Here is a 23,624-nt window from a genome sequence, read left to right as displayed (position 1 = left end):
CCCAGGACCCCTGTACATACCCTGCCGACCCGATGACCCCAGCTGCTCCCCACCACGCACCCCCAGGCTTTGTGACATCCACGCTCTTGGGTGGGCTCGTACTCTTCTGAACCAGTGGAGAGTAGCCAGGGACTGGGAAGCAGAGCTGGGTTTGAATCTCATGCCAACACATAGAGCTGTGTGACCTTGAGCAGGTGAGTGCATGTCTCTGAGCTTCCTCATCAGTACAATGGGAGAGCGACACCCACCTGGCAAGGAGGATTTAATGAGACTGTGGATTGCAAGGTTGCAGGCCTTGTGCATGGTGCTCCCTTCTGTCCTTCAGGACTGCCATATGTCACCTCCTCTGAGAGTGAGTCCTCCCTGACCCATCACAAGCCATGCCCCACCTGCCTTTCCCGGCCTCAGTCTCCTTCAAGCCTTTATTTATTTTATATATACCCTTCTATGTGTCAGGCCTACGAGGGTAGGCGTTTTGTCTATTTTGTTTGTTGCTGAATCCCAAGTTCCTAGAGCTATGCCTGGCATACATTGACTGACTGAATGGCAGGTACTACGTAGTAGGGGCTTTATAAACAGGAGCTACTGTTATTATCATACATCTCTGTCTTATTTGTTTGCAACTGATAGGTTGGCCGAACTCACCTTCATGCCTGGGGGGCAGTCCTGGCTTGAATGACCTTATGAACGAACTTCGGTAATAGGGTCGCTGTGCTGCCTGGGCTCCTGTGTGACCTGCCCCAGGAAGAGGAGGCTGTGTACTTGGAGGACACCTCAACAGCCTGCTCTTCCGGGGCAGAGGCCACTGGGTCTGCCTGCTCCACCCTTTCTATGTAAAAATCCAACGCTGGGACACATGGATCATCCCCACAACACTTGTCAGGTCAAAGAAATCCAGACAAGACTAGTAGGGATGATTCCAACTCTGCCTCTAACTTGCTGTGTGACCTTAAGTAAGTCACACTGCCTCTCTGAATACTTAGTTTTCTATTTTATGTATCTAACAAATATTGACAGAGCACTAATTACTTGCCAAAAATCGTTCAAAGAGCTTATGTACATGTAACTCATTTCTCTCAAGAACCCTATGAAATGGGTTAATAATACCCTTCATTTTACATACGACAGGGCTTCCCTGGTGGCGCAGTGGTTGAGGGTCCGCCTGCCGATGCAGGGGTCACAGGTTCGTGCCCCGGTCCGGGAGGATCCCACATGCCGCAGAGCGGTTGAGCCCGTGAGCCATGGCCGCTGAGCCTGCGCATCCGGAGCCTGTGCTCTGCAACGGGAGAGGCCACAGCAGTGAGAGGCCCGCGTACCGCAAAAAAAAAAACAAATACCCTTCATTTTACAGACGACAAACATGAGGCACAGAGAGGTGAAGTGACTTGCTCAAGGTCACACAGCTAGTAAATAAATAGCAGAGCCAGGATTCAAGCCCAGGAGTCTCGCTGCAGAGTCAGTGCTGGTAACCACTACGCTCAGCTGCACTGGATGGTGCCTGTGAAGGGCCAGCCTTTACCTGTTTGGAATCTGAATTTATTCTCCTGATGTTGCCTCCATTATTTGGCAGACACTCATTTTCCTAAAGGCTCCATTTGGCTTCCCTAAACAAGAATCTCCCGGGAGTTCCCTGGCAGTCCAGTGGTTAGGAGTTCGCGCTTCCACTGCAGGGGTCACAGGTTCAATCCCTGGTTGGGGAACTAAGATCCTGCCTGCTGTGCAGTGTGGCCAAAAAAAAAAAAAAAAACTCCTTTCCTGCCGTTCTTCAAATCTAATAACTGAATCCCCGTGACTTCCAGAAGGAAACAGCCAGTGGTATGTGGGACAACCAGCGCTGGGGGATGCCTAGTGTTTGTCGATCTCTGTGGTATAAATACCCCCACCATGGCCAAGTTCACGCTACCAACCTGACATCAGTGAACACAGAATTGAGAAGAGGTACATAAAATCAGCCCCCAAGAACCACCATGAGCAGCTCCAGGGCACCCCTGTCAGCCCAAGCAAAGATGTGGCAACAGGGATGAGTAAGGGACTCCTCAGGTACAAACCACCAGCTGGACCCCCTGGCCCTGCCTCACAGGCCCTGTCAGGCCTCCCCTCCCTCACACTTCCCTGAGGCTGCCCTTCCTAACATGCAGGGGGCTGGGGCTCCAGCTCTGGTCACCTGGAGAGGGTGCACCAGTTGGGCGGCTTGGGAGCCAGGCTGAGCAGGTGTGACAGGCGAGCCAGCTGTGACTAATCTTCCTGGTTAGAGCAGCATTGCCTCCTCGTCACTCCCCACCCTGTTAGCTCCCAATTGCCTTTGGGATAAAGTTTAAACTTCTTAGACTGCTGGACAAGGATTGCCCTCATCTGGGCCCTGCCTTGCTAATCAGATCCTCCACGGCATCTGTGCACAACCTCTATTCTAAGTATCTCACAAACATGGCTTGCTCACCTCTGTCACCACACCTTGGCTTGAGCTGTTGCCCTCCTGGAATGCCATTTCTCTGCTTTGCCCAAGATGGGGCGGACCCTCATGCCTCAAGACCTGGCTCAGTAGCACCTCCTGGGGCTGGCTTTGCCAGGCTGCTCCTGCCCACGGGCGCTCTCCCTCCTCTGACTCCTGTAGGATCATGGCTCAGCAGGCCTAGACTTGAACTGTCAGTTAACTTTCAAACAAAACTAAACTGTAAGTTTCTTGAGGGCATGAGTGTCTTAGTTTTCTCTGTTCTCTGTACATACTCAGCAATGTGTTGTAAAGCCTTAATCCATTCCACCAATGAGCACCTATCAAGACATGGAGGAGACGTGGATGGATGTGATGTATCCTGTCCTCAGGAAGCTCATACCCTAGTGAGGGAGGCAGAGCAAAAAAGGGAATGACAACGCACTGTCACCTGCAGGTAGGAGCGTAAATTGGTACCAGCTGTTAGAACTGGTTGGCCATTTGCTATTAAAAGGGTGAAAATGTGCACCTCATCTTTCCTGATAATTCCATTATGGATGGATTTAGCCTACATAAAGCAGGCAAGGGGTCACACACTATTACTGTATTGTTATCTTCTGTATCAATAAAGAGACGCTTCCAGCATTGTGAGAAAAGAATAAAGAAAAAAAATGCCTGGATGGATTGTTCCAGATTTGGAAAGCTGGTGCACATCGTTCCCATATGTGCTTTTTACTTGTGCTATATATGCATGTATCTATAAAAATATCAAGCTAGATAATTCTGCAATTTTCTTTTTCACTCAAGATTGTTGGCGAGATCCACCCATGTTGATTTAATCTAGCTTAGACTTCTCAGCCTTGGCACCAGTGACATTTACATTTGGGGCCCAATAATTCTTTGTGTGGCGGGGGTGAGGGGCTGCCCTGTGCATCAGAGCAGCGTCCCTGGCCTCTGCCCATAGATGCCAGTAGCTCACCCTCCACTCCCCAGCTGTGACCAACAGAAATGTCTCCAGACATTGCCAGTTGTTCCTGGGACACAGACGAAATCTGGGGTGGGGTCGGGTAGCAGGGGAGAGCAGAAGGCAAAGTCATGCTAGTTCATTTGTTCTCACTGCTGTGTACTATTTCGTCACATGAATGCGCTACAATTTATTTTTCTATTCTGTTTTTTGGCCACGCCGTGGGGCTTGCAGGATCTTGGTTCCCCAACCAGGAATCGAACCCATGCCCCCTGCAGTGGAAGCACAGAGTCCAAACCACTGGACCACTAGGGAATTCCCTTTCCTATTCTCCTATTGATGGACTTTGAAGATTGTTCCAGGCTTTTTTTTTTTCTCTCTGCTATTACAGATAATGCTGAGTGAAAAGTCCCCATACTCATTTCCTTGAGCCCATATGGAAAAGTTTTTCTAGAATAATTACCTAGAAGTAAAACACAGGGTCATAGGGATGTGTAGCTTCCACTTTTACTAAATCCTGCCAAACTGCTTCCAGCGTATGAAAGTTTTACAGTTTTTGTGTCGTCAAGATCACGAGCCTTCCTCTTGTGGCTTCTGGGCTTTGTGACACGCTTCAAACACCTTTCTCCATTTAAATCTTTGATTTGCCTGCAAGTGATTGTAGCTAAAGGGAGGAAAGGAGGAGGTGTCCAGTTGTTTCAACACCATTTATTGACGCAGATGACTGAATTATATGCATGTGTTTATAAAAGTTATATATCTTTACAGATTTAGGAAATTTTTTAGGAGTTACACCAACCTGCCAACAGCTCTTATTTCCCGGTAGTGGGGTAATAGAGGTTACCTAGCTACATTCAAAATTTTTCAGCGATAAACATGTTTTACGTGTGTCGCAAAAGAATAATATGTAGTTAGAAAAAGTACAATGGTAGGTGCTTTGACACTAGTCAGCTTGGTGCAAGTTACGGAAACACGTGGAGTGGCTACCTGACTCCCGTGGAGGCTGGGGAGAGGCTGGGTGGGGTGTGGAGCAGGGTAGGATTTGTCAGGGGAGACAACAGCTTCCAGATGGGGATACTCCCTACCACAAACACTTTGTCAGCAGCTATTATCAGATAGGCAATGCCTCTGTCACCAGGCAGAGCTGTGGCTTCGAGTTGGGTCACGCCTGAGCAATGGTGGGGCTGAAATGGGCCTTCGTGCACTGGCACAGACAATGACGTCACCTCACAACCGGCAACAGACCGCTGCGTTGGCTGCCCTGCAAGTGGAGCCAGCTGATCAGGTCATGGTAACACCCAGGAGGAGACACAGGCCCAGGACTCCCACTAGAAAATCCCACTCCCTGTCTGCTGAGTGCCATGGAGGTGAAATCAAAGGTGCATCTGGCCCAGAAATGGCCACCAGCAAAAGACGCCCAGAGGTTCTGTTCTATGGTGCCAGGGAAATGGTACAGTCATTGTTTACGACTGTTCCCCCATTGGAACGTCAGCTGCAGGAGGGCAGGAATCTAACCTTTATTTTTTTCCCCATGTTCTCATGCCTGACACATCAAAGTTACCCAATAGCTCTTTGTGGAATGGCTAAATGAGGGTGCAAGGTACCCTAATGACTTCCAATTCCCCTTCTTTTTCCCTGATATTTTCACTTTAAAGTGGCAGATGGATGGGGAAACAAATTATCTAGATCATGGCCCTTAGCCATCTTCAATAATCTTTTGATTCTTGTTCCAATTCATTAAATTGCTGTGCATCCAACTTGAATTACACGGCAAGATGGAGCCAAGAGAATCAGAAACTAATTCTAACACTTGTCTCTTCTTAAACTGGGAACTTGCACATGGCAAGGTTTCTTAGGGCAGATAATCTTTACATATTTGGTTTCTTTCTTTGGATGTTCTTTGCTACTGCAGACTGTCGATTGTAAAAACAGGAAACAGGACAAGATGATTTGCAAGTGATTAAAAGATGAGTTATTCACTGACTCAGTCAATAAAGATGAGATGCCTACTGTGTGTCAGGTACCATGCTAGGTGATGGGGACACTGTAGTGCACAAGAGAGTTTGTGCCCTCAAGGACATACAGCCCTGAGCTAACTTTTATTGAGCACTTACTGTATGCCAAGGGCTTTACATATCTTGACTCATTTAATCCTCACAATGAGGACTGTGAACCTGTGAGATAAGTTCAGAGAGGAAAATAATTTGCCCAAGATTATACCAATAGGAGATGGAGAGGCTGGGATTTGAACTCAGGCAGACTGGTTCCAGAGTCTGTGTCCTTAAGCTTCATGTTTTTTCTCTTGAGCAAGTGATACAGACACCAGGCAATGACAAAGCAATGTGACAAGTGCTACCACTGATCAATGTAGATGAGTACCAAAAAAAAAAAGCACACAGAAGCCACACCTAATGCAAGCTTGGGGATGCTCAGGGAAGATTTAGAGGGAGTGATAGGGAAAGTTGGCCCAGAGGAGTGAGGCAGGAGAAGGCAGGGGGTCCTAGGCAGAGGGAATATCACGCACAAAGACCAGGAGACAGAGAAAGCAGTGTGCATTTAGAGCAGTGCCACAGAGGAGAGGAAGTGACATGAAGCTACGGAGAGAGGCGCTGAAGAGAGACTGAGGGAGGGAAGAAGGTAGCTGCTGTAGCCCTTCGTTGGCCTGCTTCTCTCCGGAGGGTGGAGGTGCGTTTCTATACCAGATGATAAGGAAGCAGTGGAGGGGGGCTGGGACCTGGGTGAGGCCCAGCGTGTGCTGCACGAGATAAGGTGCCAAGTGCCTATGCTACCCGTTCTAGTCTTCTTAGTCTCTAATTGATTATATTGTAAGCAATATGACAAATGACACAAATATAATGCAGATTAATTGCAATAACTGCAAATTTTGCAAAAGAGTGGATTTGATGAACTTGACAAATAATGCTAGAAAACTGCTCAAATCTCAAGCAAAGCCACTGAAAAATGTGGATCTGGCAGACTCAGAGGATGACAATAAAGGGAGAGGTGATAAGGTGATCACCAAGGTGATCACTTACAAAAAAGGACAATGTGAATATCAAGAGATTGAGGTCCACAGGAAAACAGGAAGATCTCAATTTTTTTTTTTTTTTTTTGCCACTGAGTGGCATGTGGAATCTCAGTTCCCCGACCAGTGATCGAACCTGTGCCCCCTACAGTGGGCGCTCGGACTTTTAACCACTGGACCACCAGGGAAGTCCCAGATCTCAAATAGTTTTGAAAAAATTCCCTCTATGATTATGCTGTAAAAATCAGGTGGAAAGAATATGTAGGATACTAAACATGGTTTCACTCGAAAAACAAACACTTGATTCTTTCTTTTATAAGAATTTTTTTAAATTACAAGCTTTTATAATTTCATTCGGTTTTCATGATGAAAGTCCCCATTAGACTTCCTCTCTCCCCGAATCCCCACCATATACAATGAAATTCTGGTCCCCGTTTTAAGTGGATTCACTTTTAGGTGAGCTTTTTCTGGTGTCAACCCTTTCCCTGAGCTAAACAGGCCCTTTGCTCTCAGCAGCCTGGGAGGAAGGTTGTGTCACGGTGCTGATTCTGGTATGGGAAGGCAAAATATTTCCTACCATTGTCTGATCCTTACAGGGGCTGATGTATCACATGTCACAACTGGGTCTCCTTTCTCTTACCTCCTTAAGAAGTCACTGAGGACAGAATGAAGACAAGAGCCTGTGCTTGGTTTGCCTTCTATCCCTGCCATCATTCCCAGCTGCCAGCCAGGGACCAGACAGCACAGGACAAAACCCCCAGCTGCACAGTCTCAACATCCTCACAGGCTGGGCCTCACAACCCACCCTGGGACCCCCGTCAGTCGGCATTCCGGGGCCACTGAGGAAGGAAGCACACCAGCACAGGCCCTGAGAACAGCTGTGAGACCTCGTGACTCTTTAATCTTGTGATGCAGTCCAGTAGTTTTGAAGAATATTGTTGTCAAGGGCCATATGACGAGTCATCAAATACATTTGCTCAAAAGTCTATAAACAATGTACACATACAACCTTCTGCCTACAATTTTAAAATAAAAGCATAACTTTCTACAGATAGTCTTGGAATGTCAAAGCTGAAAAGAACTCAAGTATATTTAAACAAACTTCATGTTTCAGATGAGGAATCTGAAATCCTAGGCCAGGGGTCGGCAAACTTTTTCTGTAAAGGGTCAGAGGGTAAATAGTTCAGACTGTAGGCCATATGGTCTCTGTCGTAACTATTCAACTCTGTTGTAGCACAAAAGCAGTCACAGACGATACATAAACAACGTGTGGTTGTGGTCTGATTCAACATTTATTTATGGGCACTGAAATTTGAGTTTTACATTATTTTTCACATGCTACAAAAATACTGTTCTTCTTTTGACTTCAAGCATTTAAAAAGCTAAAAACCCCTTTTAGTGGGCTACACAAACAGGTGGGAGACTGGATTTGGTCCCAGGGCCATAGTATGCTGACCCCTGTCCTAGGCCACTCTGACACCCAAGTGTAGCCTGTAGTGTTATACCTTGTTTATTTGCTCTTTGCTTTGGCCATCCACATCAAAGACTCTGACCTGCTTAACCATAAAATGTACAAGCAAGGAGCTCTATAAATGTTTTCTACATTTTAGGAGTAATATTAAGGTCTGTCAGAAACATATGCCAGGCCACAGTTGCAAGACAATTGATAGAATGCTATATTGTGTATTAAATAAAATCAAGAGAAAAAATATAATAAATTTGAGAAACTCACTAAATTTGAAAAATAGGCTTTATTTTAACCAGTGGTATTGTATGACATCCTATATGGCCTAAATGAATACAGCCAAGTTCATGAGTACAAATAAAATAGAATTTTCCCTCATTCTCTTTTTCGTTTTCTGTTCAGAGAAGTCAGGAGATGGGAGCATTATGCTCAGAGACCAAGGAGCTCTTCCACAGGCTCCAGCTGAGTCCAGGCTCCTGGCGCGTTCAGCCTCTTAACACGTATATGGTCTCATGTGCAAAGACCTTTATGAAAAAAATATTCAGAGCAGTATTTCTGTAGGAAATCACACTAGCATTTACAACAAAACATGGCTGATAAAATTCATCCTGCTGTGGATCACGAGGATTTGAACTGCATATAAAGGAGATGAGGCCTCTGCGTTCATTTTCCTTTAAAGAGGGGGCGAATCCCAGGTGAGGTGTGATCACCATCAGCTGCCTCCTTCCTTCTCGCTCCAGTTCACGTGGGGGTCCTACCCTGTCCCTCTGGAGTGCAGGTGTCACTGCACTGTGACAGAGAAATGGAAACACCTTGGCCCCAATACAAGATTCTGTCACACAGCCAACACCGGAAGTGGCTCTACGCTTTCTTCTTTCACAAAAGGTTTAAATGTATGGGCCCTTATGTAGCACAAGATGCCTGAAATTCAGAAAATTATGAAAACAACTCTTCTCCACCCCTGAGGATATTTCATCTTTATAAAGTTGAAAATACAAAATATTAAAATAATTTGCCCTTTCTCCCCATCAAAAGGAATCATATTCTCAATGGATTCCTGCAATATAGAAAATTCTGAAACAAAATTTATTTCTCCACGAACCAAGACCAAGAAGTCAATGTTAAGCTGCCGAGAAGCCCCTTTTCCAAAGGGTGGAAAAGACACCTCGTTACTTTTTTAAAAAAAATAACCATATTTAGACAAAGATAGCAAAAGGAGTTTCTGGCCTCATGAGCTTTTATTTTTCACTTTGATTTTCAGCATTTCTTAGCATTGGTTATTGGGAGTGAAGAGAATGACTTGTTCTCCAAAGTCTGAGATATTCCTGGGACAAGCCCTGATCTTTCCTGGTTGACAGCTCCCCCAAAATAGTCTGTTGAAAACCAGATGGCAAGAATGGAAATGCTATACATCCATCTGTTCCATTTCTTCATAGTTTTCACATCAAAAGCACCTGGAGTATCACTTGTGTTCAACACAAAATAGCACTGGGGGCTGAAGAGAGGATGACATCACTTGCCCATAGCATCAGCTGAGGTGACGTGGATTCTGAACTACCCACAAGGTCTTCACTGGCAAACTTGCCTGGCACCAGGGCCTCCGGAAGAGAACAGGACGAGCAACCGTGCATGCTCAAATAGCAAGACGTGCAAAACACATCATCACTCTGCTAGGAATAAAGAGCACGCAGGAAGTACACTGAGAGGAAGAACCAGCTTCTGACTACTGGGGCCAGTACTTAAGAAACCTCTGCACTGAAGGTGGTGGGTATGCAGAGAAATGGCAACGACACCTGGGTGGGGGTGTGGGCGTGAGGGAGGAAAAGAGAGAAGCACATATACGCATGCTCACACATGGTGCCTCTGAAGGCTCCCTGGCCACTTCGGGTTCACAAGTGGCCGTCCAACAACCTGACTACTTGCCTGGCTCAGAACTTCATCCGCTGCACTCTCCTAACCAACTACACTTTCTTCTCTCCTTTTAAGGCACAGACATATTTATAGTTTCAGGTACAGCTGTTGAGTTCTGAGAATCACACTAAGCAAGTTCATCACAGACTAGTGCACAGAAGCCAGTTGGTCCTTTTTGGCTGATGCATCGCTGAGGGACAGCTCCAGGTGTGAAGCAACCAGAAGGTGTGAGCCTTCTCTCTATGCCACTGTGGGATGTGGTCAAGTCTAACCTCCACCGTCAAGGTGGGGCCACAGGAGAGGCCAAAATGGCAAAAGCATGACTGGGGTCTGGGATGTTTAATATTTTTCACTTTGCATTTAACAAACCCTACAAGATGGCAGTTCTTGCCCGCCTAGCTGACTCTCACGAACAAGAGCAAGCAGAGGCTGCCACAGAGCATCTGTCACTCCACGTAAAGTCACTGTGATAGTTTGCTCATAATCTCTTACCCTCCACAAAGTCAGACACACATAACACACACACACACCCCTTCCACCATGGAGGAAATCTTTGCAACAAGAGGCACTTGAATGATATTTGGAGAGTTCCCATGAAAAGGCCTTCCCCTCACAGTGAAGTGGGATCAACGGAACAGAAACCAGATACTCAAGACTCCATCTCTTCTTGGTCAAGGGGTGGTGGCACGAAGCTGATGACTTCATCGTAGGTCAGGCCTAGAAATTGGGAAGGAAAAGTACGACGTGAGAGTTTAGACTATGCACTTTGCTGGCAAGCACCCTAACTTCTAAGCTCAAGATCCTTCCTCCCTGTTCAGGCCGCTGGTTCGATGGGCTACTTCAAATAATTGCCTCATTGCTTGTGTGTAATATCCTAATGGAACGTGTGATTACACAGAAGTTCAAGGATACATATAAAAGAACCATTTTTCTTGTTTCTTTCATCATCTAGTGCCTCCTCTTTAAAGCTCTGGAGAAGATGCTCAAGAGTAGCAAAGCAATCCCACACGCTACAGCAACAGATAATCCTGGCTTTTGGGATTTAACTCGAGTTCTGAATTTGTGTTTTATGGAGAGAATATGAGATTGGGCATGGGAGACCTGGGTTCCATTTCTGGCTGCATCCCTAACTATGTCTAAGGTAAGAGATATGATATAAACTCTCTTCGCCCCAATTCTATCACTTGTAAAAATTCCCTATTCCCTACTTAGCTCAGAGAGATGGTATAAATGCAGAAATTCTGAGAACCTCAAAGCTCTATGCAGACGTGAGGGGCTGTGCACAAAATCAGACCAGACAGAAGCATCTCAAAGGTCCAGAGTGTCGTCATCTACAACAGACAGTTTCCATCAGAGGAACATACTCATTCTGCATTAGAGACCCTCATTACAAGTTTTAACGAGTTGGATATAACCAGAAAAAATTCCACCACCACCCCCACACAGCTTTTGGATAGTGGTTCACCTAGGAAAGATTTTTAAATCTAAGTTCTCAAGCTAGATGTTCATCCTGCTATGACTTACTTTTCCATTCATCTATAAGGAGGTCCCTGCTTTCGAAAGACTGATCGTAAGGATCAGCCACTGGTTCATCGTCAGGATCGTGGTACTGGGCAAAGTAGGCATGTGCAAGGGCTTGCGCTGCTGTAATTCTCTTATCTGAGTCCAATACAAGCATCTTCTCCAGCAAGTCGACAGCTATCAGTACCACAGATTGGAAGGAAAAAAGAAGAGTTTTTAACACGTTACCAAAAATTTATGCCATATTAAATAAGCAAACACACAGTTTTGACCCTTCATACCCAAACAAAGAATTCTCCGAAGTATCTGATCTAGGATATATTACTCCTTTCCTCCTTTAAACACATACATGTGTGTGCATGCTTGCATGCGTGTATGGATGTGTGGGTGGATTTTGTATTTTTTAAGAATATATTACTGGACTTCCATGGTGGCGCAGTGGTTAAGAATCCAACTGCCAATGCAGGGGACATGGGTTCGAGCCCTGGTCCAGGAAGATCCCACATGCCACGGAGCAACTAAGCCCATGCACCAAAACTACTGAGCCTGCGCTCTAGAGCCCTCGAGACACAACTACTGAAGCCCGCGTGCCTAGAACCCGTTCTCCGCAACAAGAGAAGCCACTGCAATGAGAAGCCCGCACGCTGCAACTAGAGAAAGCCCACGTGTGGCAATGAAGACCCAGTGCAGCCAAAAATAAATAAATAACCCCCCCCAAAACTAGAGAATATATTAGTAAAGAAGAATTTTAAAAAGTAACAGATTGTGTTTGAACAAGCTTCTGTGGAATGTCAGTGTCAAACTGCTACCACTATGGTCAAAATGTCAGAATGAAAGTCCATAACTAAAGTAATCCACAAGAGGTTAAGTAGGGCCGGTTTCTTACTGTTTTGTCCCTTCTGTTTATTTACATAAGGCAAGTGAATATTCATCTAATGGATCTAATGAACAAATTGAGGATTTTTTATGGGTGTGTGGATGAGACGTGGTATTTGGATAAAATCATTATGAGCAATTTCAGTATACAAAATAATAGGACAGTGAATAGTCATATGCCCACCATCAACAATTAACCTTCTGTATTTCTTTATCTATATATACATATATTTTTTGCCAAACCATTTTAAAATAAAATTAGAGACATGAAACTTTACCTCTAAATATTTCAGCATACAGATAGCTTCCTACACAATCATAAAACTGTTATAACATATGACAAATATATAATTCCCAAATATCATCTAAAATCCAGTACATGTTAAAATTTCAATTACCCTAAAGTTGTTTTTTATACCTAGTTTGTTCAAACCAGGATCCAATTAAGGGCCATGCAATGCATTAGATTGAGTTTCCTTAGTCTCAAAATAATCCCCCCACTTGTAACCCCTATTTTTTCCTAACTTTGACCTGAAAATACCCACCCCCGGTTGTCTTGTGCTATCATGTACTTACACCCTTGTTTTCCTCTATTCCCTGTATTTCCTGAACCCTGTTAGATCTGAAAATTTGGTAAGAATTGGGTTATAAATATTTTTGGAAAGAATATTTCATAGGTGATGCTATGTACTTAATGGTACATTAAAGCCATTTGTCCCATTAATAATGATGCTAAAATTTGATCACTGGGTTAAAATGTTTCTTTTTTGCCCCAAGAAAGTACCCAGTGGGACAAACCAGGTAAATATCAGTTTCTTTCACTTACAGCTTTCAGCATCCATTGATTTTTCCTTCCCAGCAACTAATTCATTAGGGGGTCACAAAACAGTGGGTTTTTTTTGTTTGTTTGTTTGTTTTCTAATTCTTACAAATGAGGATGTTTTGAGTTTCAGAACGGTGGCACTTGGGAGGACAAACAGTGACATTTTGACAGTTATCACTTTGGTGTAACAAAGGCATTTGAAGCTTTGCAAATTATCGATGTCTCCTTAAACGTGGAAGGGGGCAGGGATGGGTAGTGAAGGGGAGGACTGTTTCCTGAAGAGATCCATGCTGCATACACTGGAGGATGTAAAAGACCCCTGTCCTGCAGCCTCAATTCCAGAGTAATCCAAAGGAGAAATGTGGGTTTCAGAGGACTACAGGAACAAAGGGAATATTTATGTGTCAAGTTCATAAGTTTACACTTTAAAGCATTGGGAAAATTGCCTAGATATATATTCTTCTTCTCTACTTAGAAAGAATAATCTTATCAGGTGTTGTTTGGGTCATATGATGAGTCTTTGCCACCCCCAGGGTAAAAAGAACCATGTCCTTATAACCAATACCTTGATAAAAAATAAGATCAAGGTTAAGAAAAAGATTCCTCTAAGATCTTGACAGACACAAATACACACACTCCATCAAAGGGCAATTTAAGTTTTACTTCATGTTTTGAGGCTAATGGTGAAACCTGAAGTCAGTAATGGACAAAACAGAGCTGTCAATATTTACACTGTTAGTATATTCCTTCTCGGTTAACATGCTGGGCACAAGTTCCTGGTCAGTAACACCATGCTCTGCCTGCAAGAGACTCCATATGACATCACTGGGCAGTGGACTGATAGGTCTGTTTAAATTTTGAGAACTGCAGTGCTGAGCAGCAGATGGCTCAAAGCCTCCTTCAACTCACTAGCAGCCTGCAGTACTAAGTGGTATCCAGTTCTTTTGAATGCTTAAATGTCATGATTCCAGAGAAGGGGGACACCTATCAGGATAGATGTGACCCAAATAAGCTGCTGGGACACACACATATTCCCCCTTCCTCGGAAAAATGAATTAACAAATCTCTTTGAGTCAGCCTTCAGGAAGTCAAACAGTAAGCATTGCCATGTCAAAATGTGAGCTGATATGATGAAAAAACTCATAACAGAATGACAGACAGGGGAGCGACCAGCATACAACATAATTTCCCAACATCCTACAGTACTATGACTCAAAGAGAGCTTCTCACAGACCCTTGAACTAGATAACACAGTATAAACAAATCATACAAAGCCAACCACAGCATACCAGGGCAGATGCAAACCCAAGCCAACCCCGGCAGAGTTCTGTATACCCCTGATGAGTTTGTGGATTTTTTCTTCGATGTGAGAGTGATCCAGCTGAGATCTGACATACTCTCCGTCTCAAAGGCCGACATGGACTCATCTATAGCTGCCTAACACTTGAAAGAGTGCGAGCATCTCTGCTATTGTAAGAATTATCACAGTAACACTAAACTGCTCTCAAACAATCACCGTGGATGAAGTACTTAAAAAAGTAAAGCCACTTAGCCTTCACTCCAACTTCTAAAGAGGCTGTTATGGGTGTCAGCTCTCAGAAGGATAAAACTAAACCTGAAGCCCGGTTGCTGGGACCCTTAAGCAGAGGGATGACCAAAACTGAGATTTAAAAACATACTACTAAGGGACTTCCCTGGTGGCGCAGTGGTTAAGAAGAATCCGCCTGCCAATGCAGGGGACACGGGTTCAAGCCCTGGCCCGGGAAGATCCCACATGCCGCGGAGCAACTAAGCCCGTGCACCACAACTACTGAGCCTGTGTTCTAGAGCCCGCGAGCTGCTACTACTGAGCCCGTGCGCCGCAACTACTGAAGCCTGCGCGCCTAGAGCCCGTGCTCTGCAACAGGAGAAGCCACCACAATGAGAAGCCCATGCACCACAACAAAGAGTAGCCCCCGCTCGCCACTAGAGAAAGCAAGCACGCAGCAACGAAGACCCAACACAGCCAAAAATAAATAAATAAATAAAATTTAAAAACAACCACCACCAAAAAACATACTACTAAGATACAATCTTCAGAAAAGTAAGAAGGTTGATTGTACTATTATCACAGCATTGGTCCCCTCCTGTCATAGAGAGGCCCTGGTTTGATTTTTCTGTGTCTGTCATTAAATAGCACTGTCCTCCGTCTTCTCCTACAGTCAGGGAATTAGAGTCTCAGGCAATAACACTTTTGGGGACCAAAAAAAGTACACATCAGCCCCCGGTTTTAAGGAACAAAGCAACTCTTTTTTTTTAGCCAAGGCAGTACACATCCTGCAGCTGCCACTGTTACGTCCCTTTGCCAAAGATCCTGGAAGTGATGGTGGCAGGAAGGAATATGGAGCCATTCCTTAAAGTCTGTGGTGGCAAATTAGCTTCGCAAAGAGAGAATGGTTAAGTCTCTAAGGGCAAAAGAAGAAGGGGGGAGGGAAAAGTACCTGAGAATGATGGGACCTGTAGGTAGAGCAGGGCACAATGCAGGGAGCGCCTGGGTGGGTCTACTAACCACCATCTGTGCTTTGGTTGTTTTCTCCCTCAGTGAGGGACACCGCAGAACAACAGCAGTGGGCTTCCCTGGTGGTGCAGTGGTTAAGAATCCGCCTGCCAATGCAGGGGACACGGGTTCGAGCCCTGGTCCGGGAAGATCCCACATGCCGTGGAGCAACTAAGCCCATGCGCCACAACTACTGAGCCCACGTGCCACAACTACTGAGGCTGCATGCCACAACTACTGAAGCCTGCGGGCCTAGAGCTCATGCTCCACAATAGGAGAGGCCATTGCAATGAGAAGCCTGCACTCTGCAACGAAGAGCAGCCCCCGCTCGCTGCAACTAGAGAAAGCCCGCGTACAGCAACGAAGACCCAACGCAGCCAAAATAAATTAAATAAATAAATACATAAATAAATCTATTAAAAAAAAAAAACCCAACAGCAGTGGTGAACGACTCACAGGCTTTTCTCTGTTCCTCTTTCTTCCTGTATCCCTCAATCTGTTCTCCTAGCGTTCCCATTACTTCCTCTCCTTTCCTCACTGTCCCAGCCTATTTCCCCATTCAAATTCTGTGATCATATAAATATATAAGCATGTCATGAGACTGAAAAAAAAAACCTGATAATACAAACACAGATAATAAATGGCATTATTTACCTCCTTCCAAGATTTAATTAATGGTATTTAGTCAAAAGGAAAAACTCTTCTTCAAATACCTAACTTATGTCATAACCAATATTGAATATATTGATATTGAATCCATTAGATGAGGATATGGTCAACTTACCCAAGGGATTGGCACCAATAAATACATTTGCAAAGTTCATCTTTGGCATCTGGGTCAAAGACTGAATGTAGTTTCTTGCCTGTAAAACAGAGGGTTTTCAAAATGGCTTTGTTCAGTATTGTTGCTGCTCTCAAAGAGTCTGGGTCCTGTCAAAGAACGAGTGTTAACTGACAGGGTCTGCTAGCTTCAATGTTTATGAATATCACTGACATTCTTTAAATACTTCTCTCTTACTGCCAACCTAACCTCCTTATTTACGATCAGCACCTTTATTTACTCCTGCTATCACTCACAGTTAAATTTCAAGTGAACAAAAATGCGAACCAATTAAGTTCCCTTTCATTAGCATTCTGGTCACAGGATCAGAAGTTTAAAAAGATATCTAAGGGCTTCCCTGGTGGCGCAGTGGTTGAGAGTCCGCCTGCCGATGCAGGGGACGCTGGTTCGTGACCCGGTCTGGGAAGATTCCACATGCCGCGGAGCGGCTGGGCCCATGAGCCATGGCCGCTGAGCCTGCACGTCCGGAGCCTGTGCTCTGCAACGGGAGAGGCCACAGCAGTGAGAGGCCTGCGTACCACACACACAAAAAAAAGATATCTAAGAAGTAGACCTTTCTGAGACAGCCTTCCTAAAAAAGCTGCAGTTGGCATAGGGATTGGTATTCCCAAGGAAAGTCTAGGATCAACTGTCTTTTGATGGTGCTGATCTCAGCAGGTACTCTTAGTATATGAAAAGGATATCAGTATTAACCTTGCTAACAAAATATTCATGGTGACAAGAAAGTAACCATAAGCGTTATATATATTATTCTAAGAGGTTCAAACACATTTTAAAAATACTAAACCAATTTAATAAGAGTAATAAAGAATAGTGGATAAGTTACACAGCCTAGGCAGAAATCCTTCCCCTACCACCTATAAGATCCATCTTCTTGGGCAAGTCTTAACTAGCATATCAATAACCTCATCTGTAAAATATTAGTATTACTATTAGATATTAGTATTTGGCTTGCCTATACCATATGGTTATTGTGATACTCAAGCAAGATAAAACTCATGAGAGCTTCCAACTAAAATTTTGACACACAAAAATTTATATACCAATATAGGTTTTATAAGTTTGATCCTTGGGGTGGGACAGGCCTGAGTTTGAATCTTGACTTTACCACTTTGGGTAAATTACTTATTCTCTTTTAAGTCTTCAGTTCTTCGTCTATAAAACAGGGTTAATAACAGTGCCTACCTCACAGGGCTGGAGTGAGGACTAGCGATAACAAAGCAGTACCTCCTTAGCGTGGTACCTGGTTCAGAGGGAGAGCTCAAATTAAACATTAGCTGCTATCACTGTTGCCTTTAGAAAGGAAAGCCTGACAATTTCTGGACTTCATTCTAAGGAACTTAAGGTGCTAATAAATACTTTCAAGGACTGACAGCTCTAATAATCATATAAACACAAATGTAACTCATAAATGTGTGCTTCAGATATTAGGTACTAAAGTAAGTTTATGACCTTCCCTGTTTCAAAGAATAAATCCCACTATCAGTCCATCTGAGTAGCTGAGGTAAAACTTCTTTAAAGGTATGCATTATAGTTATGTATGTACGTATATACACACACATACAAGGTGAGAAAAAGTTCTAGCTGCTAGGGCAACTTCACCTTTTTAAAATTTATATATATATATATAAATTATATCTATAATATTAATACATATAATACAATATTATGTTATTTTCAGGTATATAACAGTGATTCAAATTTTTATAGATTATATTCCATTTAGAGTTATTTATAAAATATTGGCTATATTTCCTGTGCTGTATAACCTATCCTTGTAGCTTATTTATTTTATACATGGTAGTTTGTACCTCTTAATAACTTCACATTCTTAGTCATTGTATGCAGAGCAAGCAGGAGAGGCCCACTTTTTGAAAAGCAGCTGAGAATCTCTCTGATTTGAAAAGAAAGCTCTAGGAATTGAATTATCGACATGCCTGTTATCCCTTCCTACTTGAGCATGTAGATAAAAGAATGAAGGGAAAACAGAGTTAAGAGACCTGTCTCATGCAGAGAACAATCTTCCCTATAATAAGCTAAATAAAAAGACTACCTGAATAAAGCTGTGTTGCCAACCTGATTCCCAAAAAGATTAAGGGCACCTTAGAAAGAAGTGCCCCAATCATCTCTGATGATAAAACCAGAGTTAGATTAAGTAGCATTGGTAAAAAAGGCACCTAACCCTATCTAAGTGTTCAAATTTATTTTATATTATTTGCATATCTTCTTTTAAATATAGTCCTTACTAGCATTAGACATTTTTTTAGGTTTGTTTTTTCTTTTTAAATGAAGACTCTTCTTTTAGTCATTAAAAAAATGGATGAATAGGAAAGGATGTTAATGGCCTTCAGTTAATACACCTCCAGCTGAAAATCATTAGATGGTAGCATACCCTGACTGTAGGCATAGAATCCTAGGAAAACACGAACTTCCTCTTGAGCACTCAATTCATAAAACTCAAATATAAAAGTAACATCATTTTCTAAGTACAAGCCTGTAAATTATATTCTCAGTTCACAGGACTGGGTGACGCTTTATCCCAAATGTCAACATTCTGTAATAGCACACAGGCAGTCTTTGCCTTAGTAGCCCTCAAGGCACATGCAAGCATTCAGTGACATTGAAAACTGTGTTGGTTATACAGTGGCAATAAAATGAGAATGTGGCCCTCTGAATTAGATATCCCTGCACAGTCTATTTGTTCTCACCTCATGGCTTGGCATCCTGTTAATGAGATAAGCAGGGGGAGTCCCCGTCAGACGCATAATCTGCTGAAGCTGGTTAATATCTTAGATGCCTAGTCAAGGGCATTGTTAAGCATACAATGCGAGAAATAACTTTCAACTCAAGTTTTAAAAAAGGCCAAAAAGCCACCCCCAAACAAACAAATAGCCTACTTCCACCCATCCCACCCACCCCAGGCCAGAGCCCAAGGCTGCACGTGAAATCATGCTTCTGTGAATGGCATGAGAGTTAGTAGGCATGTGGCCGTGACCGGCCATGTGGAGAAGAAAAACTTTCTTTTGGTTTTAGCATCATCTTTAACATTAAATATTTAGGCTCCCTGGAAAGAGACTGCCCCTTGGATCCAGGATGCCAGCCAGAGAACTGTTTTCAAGTACTGATGGCCAAAACGTGTTTGCTTGTGGGGTAAATGGAGAGGATTCAGAAAAGTGTGACTCAACTTTGGATATAATAAAATGTCCAATATATCCATTTAAGGTAGAGGTTAAATTTTTGTGGCACAGGTTCAGGTGATTCTCCAAAATACCACCCCTCCTAAGGTAAGACCAAGGTGGTATGTGGGTTGATAAGCAGTGCCAAGTTTCAAAGACAGTAGTTAGTGATACATTTAAAATACATGCCACAAACACACAATGGGAAGTGACAGGGAGATGGGGGGGAAAGTTAGAAGCTAATGGCAGAGACAAAACAGAAGTCACAAGCTGCTGACAGTATTACAGCATGCCACAATGATTTCTCCCACAAGTCTCTTTAACAGATGAACAGACTGACTTTTGCTTAAAAACATCCTGGAGGAAGTTGGCAAAACACTCTGCAAGTATCTGACAAAGGCAGAACTATGAGGCCTTCCAAACGTATGCGCACGTAGGTAAGTTGTACTCTAAACTTCTCTCATTTAGCTGTCCCATCAATTTTAACACAAACACTACAAGAATTGTTAGTTTATCATGTGTTGCTTATTAAAGTAGAGTGATGGGATTTTTAAAATCCTCAACACAATTCAATAAAAGCCTTTTCATATTCCCTTTGCTGTTATCTATTAATTCTCTCCTTCTGTTGTAGCATAATTTTCAATAAGTACCTGAATCAAGTAATTTCACTTCTTTGTGGCTTCCCTCAATGATTTTTCCACTTTAGCTCATCCTCTGAACTCAGATTCCCTAGTGGTCAGATTACTACAAACACATGTTCAAGGCTGGCTATTAGGAAAGAGCTGGGGCCATGAGCTCCACCCTGCCGTTCATGCTCCCTGGCCCAAAGACAGAAGCCAGCAAATTCAAAAGGTGGTATGAAGTTCTTTTAACATTCTCAATAAAGTTTAGATTTACCTCTAAATAAATTACATAACAAACTACTTTGCATGCCAAGAGAAAGAACAAAAGGGGGTCAATAAGTAAACCAGCAATAGGAATACCAGCTGGGTTTTAAATGTTAAAATCCTGTCACCTTTCTCTTCTTTCTTGTGAACAATAACTTGGCCTGCACATTTTCTGTTTTTTTTTTTTGTCTCCTTTAGTTAAATAGGTTATTGTATCCCCTTTTTGTCGGAAAGTTAGGAAGAAAATATTTCCAGAGAAAAATGTGAGAGTGAGTCAGTGAAAGGGCTTTTGCTTTCTTAATATGATATTTTTTTTTGTCCTTTCACTGATTACTACAGGTAGTGGGTCACCAACAAAAAAAATTCCCTCTCCTTACATCCATCGTGACCCATTTATCCCCTTTCTCATGGCACATGCTAACTTGTTCTCAGTCAGCCCATCTATCACTGCACTCTCTTACTCAGAATGTCCTATTATTTATTGACTGAATTCCATCAATCAATAAATAATGGCATCACTTCTTCACTACTTTTCAGGAGTAACGAAAATAGCCATTGGCTTTCTCTGTTTACTACATTCCTCCACTAATGAATTTTTCTTTTCACTTTGAAAAGCTTTAAACCATTTTATTCACCTGGCTTTGTTATTTATGCATCATGTGTTCCACAAATCATGTGCTTCTAAGATAAACTAGTACTTGAACAGTATCACTAACATCAAATTAATCTTGTGTACCCTTTTCAATGTTTAAATTACTTTTATGCACTAGTCGTAACTATGCAGGAGAAAAAAACACCATTTTCTTATTTCTATACTCAATACAATATTACTTAAGTTCTGTATTCTGATACTCAATTTTATTATGCCGAACTCTATACTAGAGCTGTTGAAATGTATGATGTGCCCTATATCACATAAGATAAAGACATTTCATTATTAGGTCAGGCACTTAGTGTTGTTTCTTTCTTAAAAAAAAAAAAAAAAGATGGATTAATGACAGGTAAACATGATCGTTTTACCCACACTTTTTCTTCTAGAAATTCTTGTGACTAACAGCACGTACCTATAGGGCAGATGGCTGAGGGTGGGCGAGAAGACTTGAGAAAGAGCTGCTAGTGGCCACCCCCAGACAGGGAATGCATTTGCTATCTCAGTCTCATGAGCACTATTCATTAATAAATGGAGTTCCTCCCCAACCCCACTCCCTTGCCCCATGTCCTCTCTATTAGCCAATCTTTCTAAGCAAATGCATTTAAGACAAAAAAGCACCATCCTCTCTAAACATCATCCCATATCTTTGATTCACTCCAACCCAGCTTTCTGCATTTCATAAAGCAAAAGGAAACACTCCTTCAGGCTGACACTGTGGTTGATAACTCTGACAATGACTTTCAAAACAGTGTGCAATCATGAGATTAAAGTTTAGAACACATTATCAGAACATCTGGGATGTATGCTCAGCTCTGTCAAGTGACTCAGTGCGTGACTTGGGCAAGTCACAGTCTTTCTGTGCTTTTGCTTCCTCATCTTAAATGAAACAAATTAAAAGCCTGCCTCTGGCTACCCAGCAGTCTTTCCAATTGGGCAAAGGGACCCCTTCAGTCAGAAACGCTGGGAGGAGAATCCAGAAAGGCACAACTGGAACTTGGCTCCACAGCTCTTTTTCCCTTTTATCCAACTGCCTGGCAGCAGACAGAAGGGAAAGGGGAGAAAGACTGGGCTTTCATGATTTCTCTCACGCGTCTGGCCCAAGAAACTGACCAACAGCAGGAAATGAGAGCCAAAGTAAGCCAGAGTCATATTCCCATGGCTTCTCTCTAAGTGCCTGCTTAGAAGCAGGAAGGCATTAGCTCCAAAGCTTTTTCTCAGGTTACTCAAACTTGTAATTACAAAGGCAGGCTGTGGGAGAAGGATTTACAACCCTACTCCTGTGTTATCTGAGGTGTCAGGAGTGGGGCTGTTACCTCTGATGGTCTGGAGACTGGGTAGAGAGGGACCCCTGTGGGGGATAGACACCTTACACAAGATGTGCGAATTGTCTATTCTAAAATAATAAAAAGAAAGTAACTTCTGGAAAAGGGCAAGCGAGTGCAGATAATGCACATTTCCTTCTTTTAGTGATAAAGCTAGACTAATACATGGTGAGGCTCATGCTCTGAGGATAAACACTAACCCAAAAGTGAAAGGAGCCCTTGAGTATATGTGAAACTGAGAAAGACGAAGTCAGGGCTGGAGAGTGGAGACAACAAGTTTTCCATTAATCTCTTGGAATGAATTAGAATCTCACATCTCATTTACTGGCATACTACTGCCCAATACAAGCTCCTATGCTCTAGTATTACATACCCAGATAGAGAGAAAACAAAACACACCCATGCATGTGAGCAGGCAGGTACACACACACACACACACACACACACACACACACACACACACACACACCCTTCATCTCGGAAGTCAGCACACAAAGGGCATATGTGCTTACAAACATACCCGGGTCAAAGTACAGACTGACAGAAGGGAAGTGGCAGAGGCTCCCAACAGGGCAGATTATTACAATCAAAGCAACAACTCACAGACTCTGAGGAGATTTTCTTCAAAAGCTCAGCCCCTGGGGTTCCAACGAGTCTTAAAATGAGCTTCAACTGATCAATATCTAATGGTGGACTATAAAGGAAAATGTTGGGACAAAATAAAAATGAAAAACAAACAACAAACAAAACAAAACAAACAAAATACCCCAATAACAAAAATTAAAAACCCCAAACCAAGCCAAAATGGTGAATTCATCTAGGTCAAGCCTTCTGTAGGATGGTCACTTCAAGTAGAACATGCTCCTCCTGTACAAAGATTCAAAATGCGACCACACACATATCCAACTTATATTCATTTTATGCTTCTGTCAACATCCCCTATCAGTAAAGTGAAGCGACTATAGCTGGGTACTTAGATGCCAAAGACAGCATGTGAAAACACAAAAGCATCACTCAGTCCATATGCTCAGCCCACACCTACCTCCTTACCTTCCACCAAAGCACCAGTAGCCAGTCAAGCAAAGAGCACCGGTCAGCAGAAGGTCACAGAGAAGGAAGAAGCAGAGAGCGTAGGAGCTAGGGATGTACAAGCCTACCTGTGAATATTCCCCTAAGGCTTGATCTAAGGAGCCTGTA

At 43.2% G+C, this 23,624-nt stretch overlaps 1 protein-coding gene across 6 annotated transcripts in view; it reads right to left on the bottom strand.

The window, feature by feature from the left end:
- Positions 1-7,690: 7,690 nt before the first annotated feature.
- MAPK14 (mitogen-activated protein kinase 14) overlaps positions 7,691-23,624 on the bottom strand; it is a 73,616-nt gene continuing 57,682 nt past the window's right edge. For 4 of the 6 annotated variants that reach the window (XM_027126766.1, XM_027126763.1, XM_027126767.1 and 1 more), the window contains exons 9-12: positions 23,031-23,110; positions 16,334-16,412; positions 11,318-11,491; positions 8,150-10,510 (exon numbers count right to left, since the gene is read on the bottom strand). In XM_027126766.1, the coding sequence (XP_026982567.1) occupies positions 10,443-10,510; positions 11,318-11,491; positions 16,334-16,412; positions 23,031-23,110 (401 nt within the window). In that variant the 3' untranslated portion in view covers positions 8,150-10,442. Of the gene's footprint in view, positions 10,511-11,317; positions 11,492-16,333; positions 16,413-19,098; positions 19,179-23,030; positions 23,111-23,624 lie in introns of those variants that run through there. The other 2 variants (XM_027126764.1, XM_027126768.1) reach the window with 2 other exon arrangements.

This window comes from Aethalodelphis obliquidens, unplaced genomic scaffold, assembly GCF_003676395.1.
Source record: "Aethalodelphis obliquidens isolate GAN/ISIS:26980383/991018 unplaced genomic scaffold, ASM367639v1 scaffold31, whole genome shotgun sequence".
Taxonomy (NCBI): Eukaryota; Metazoa; Chordata; class Mammalia; order Artiodactyla; family Delphinidae; genus Aethalodelphis; species Aethalodelphis obliquidens.
The sequence above is the reverse complement of the archived record's forward strand: the minus strand, read 5'-3'. Positions and strand labels throughout refer to the sequence as shown.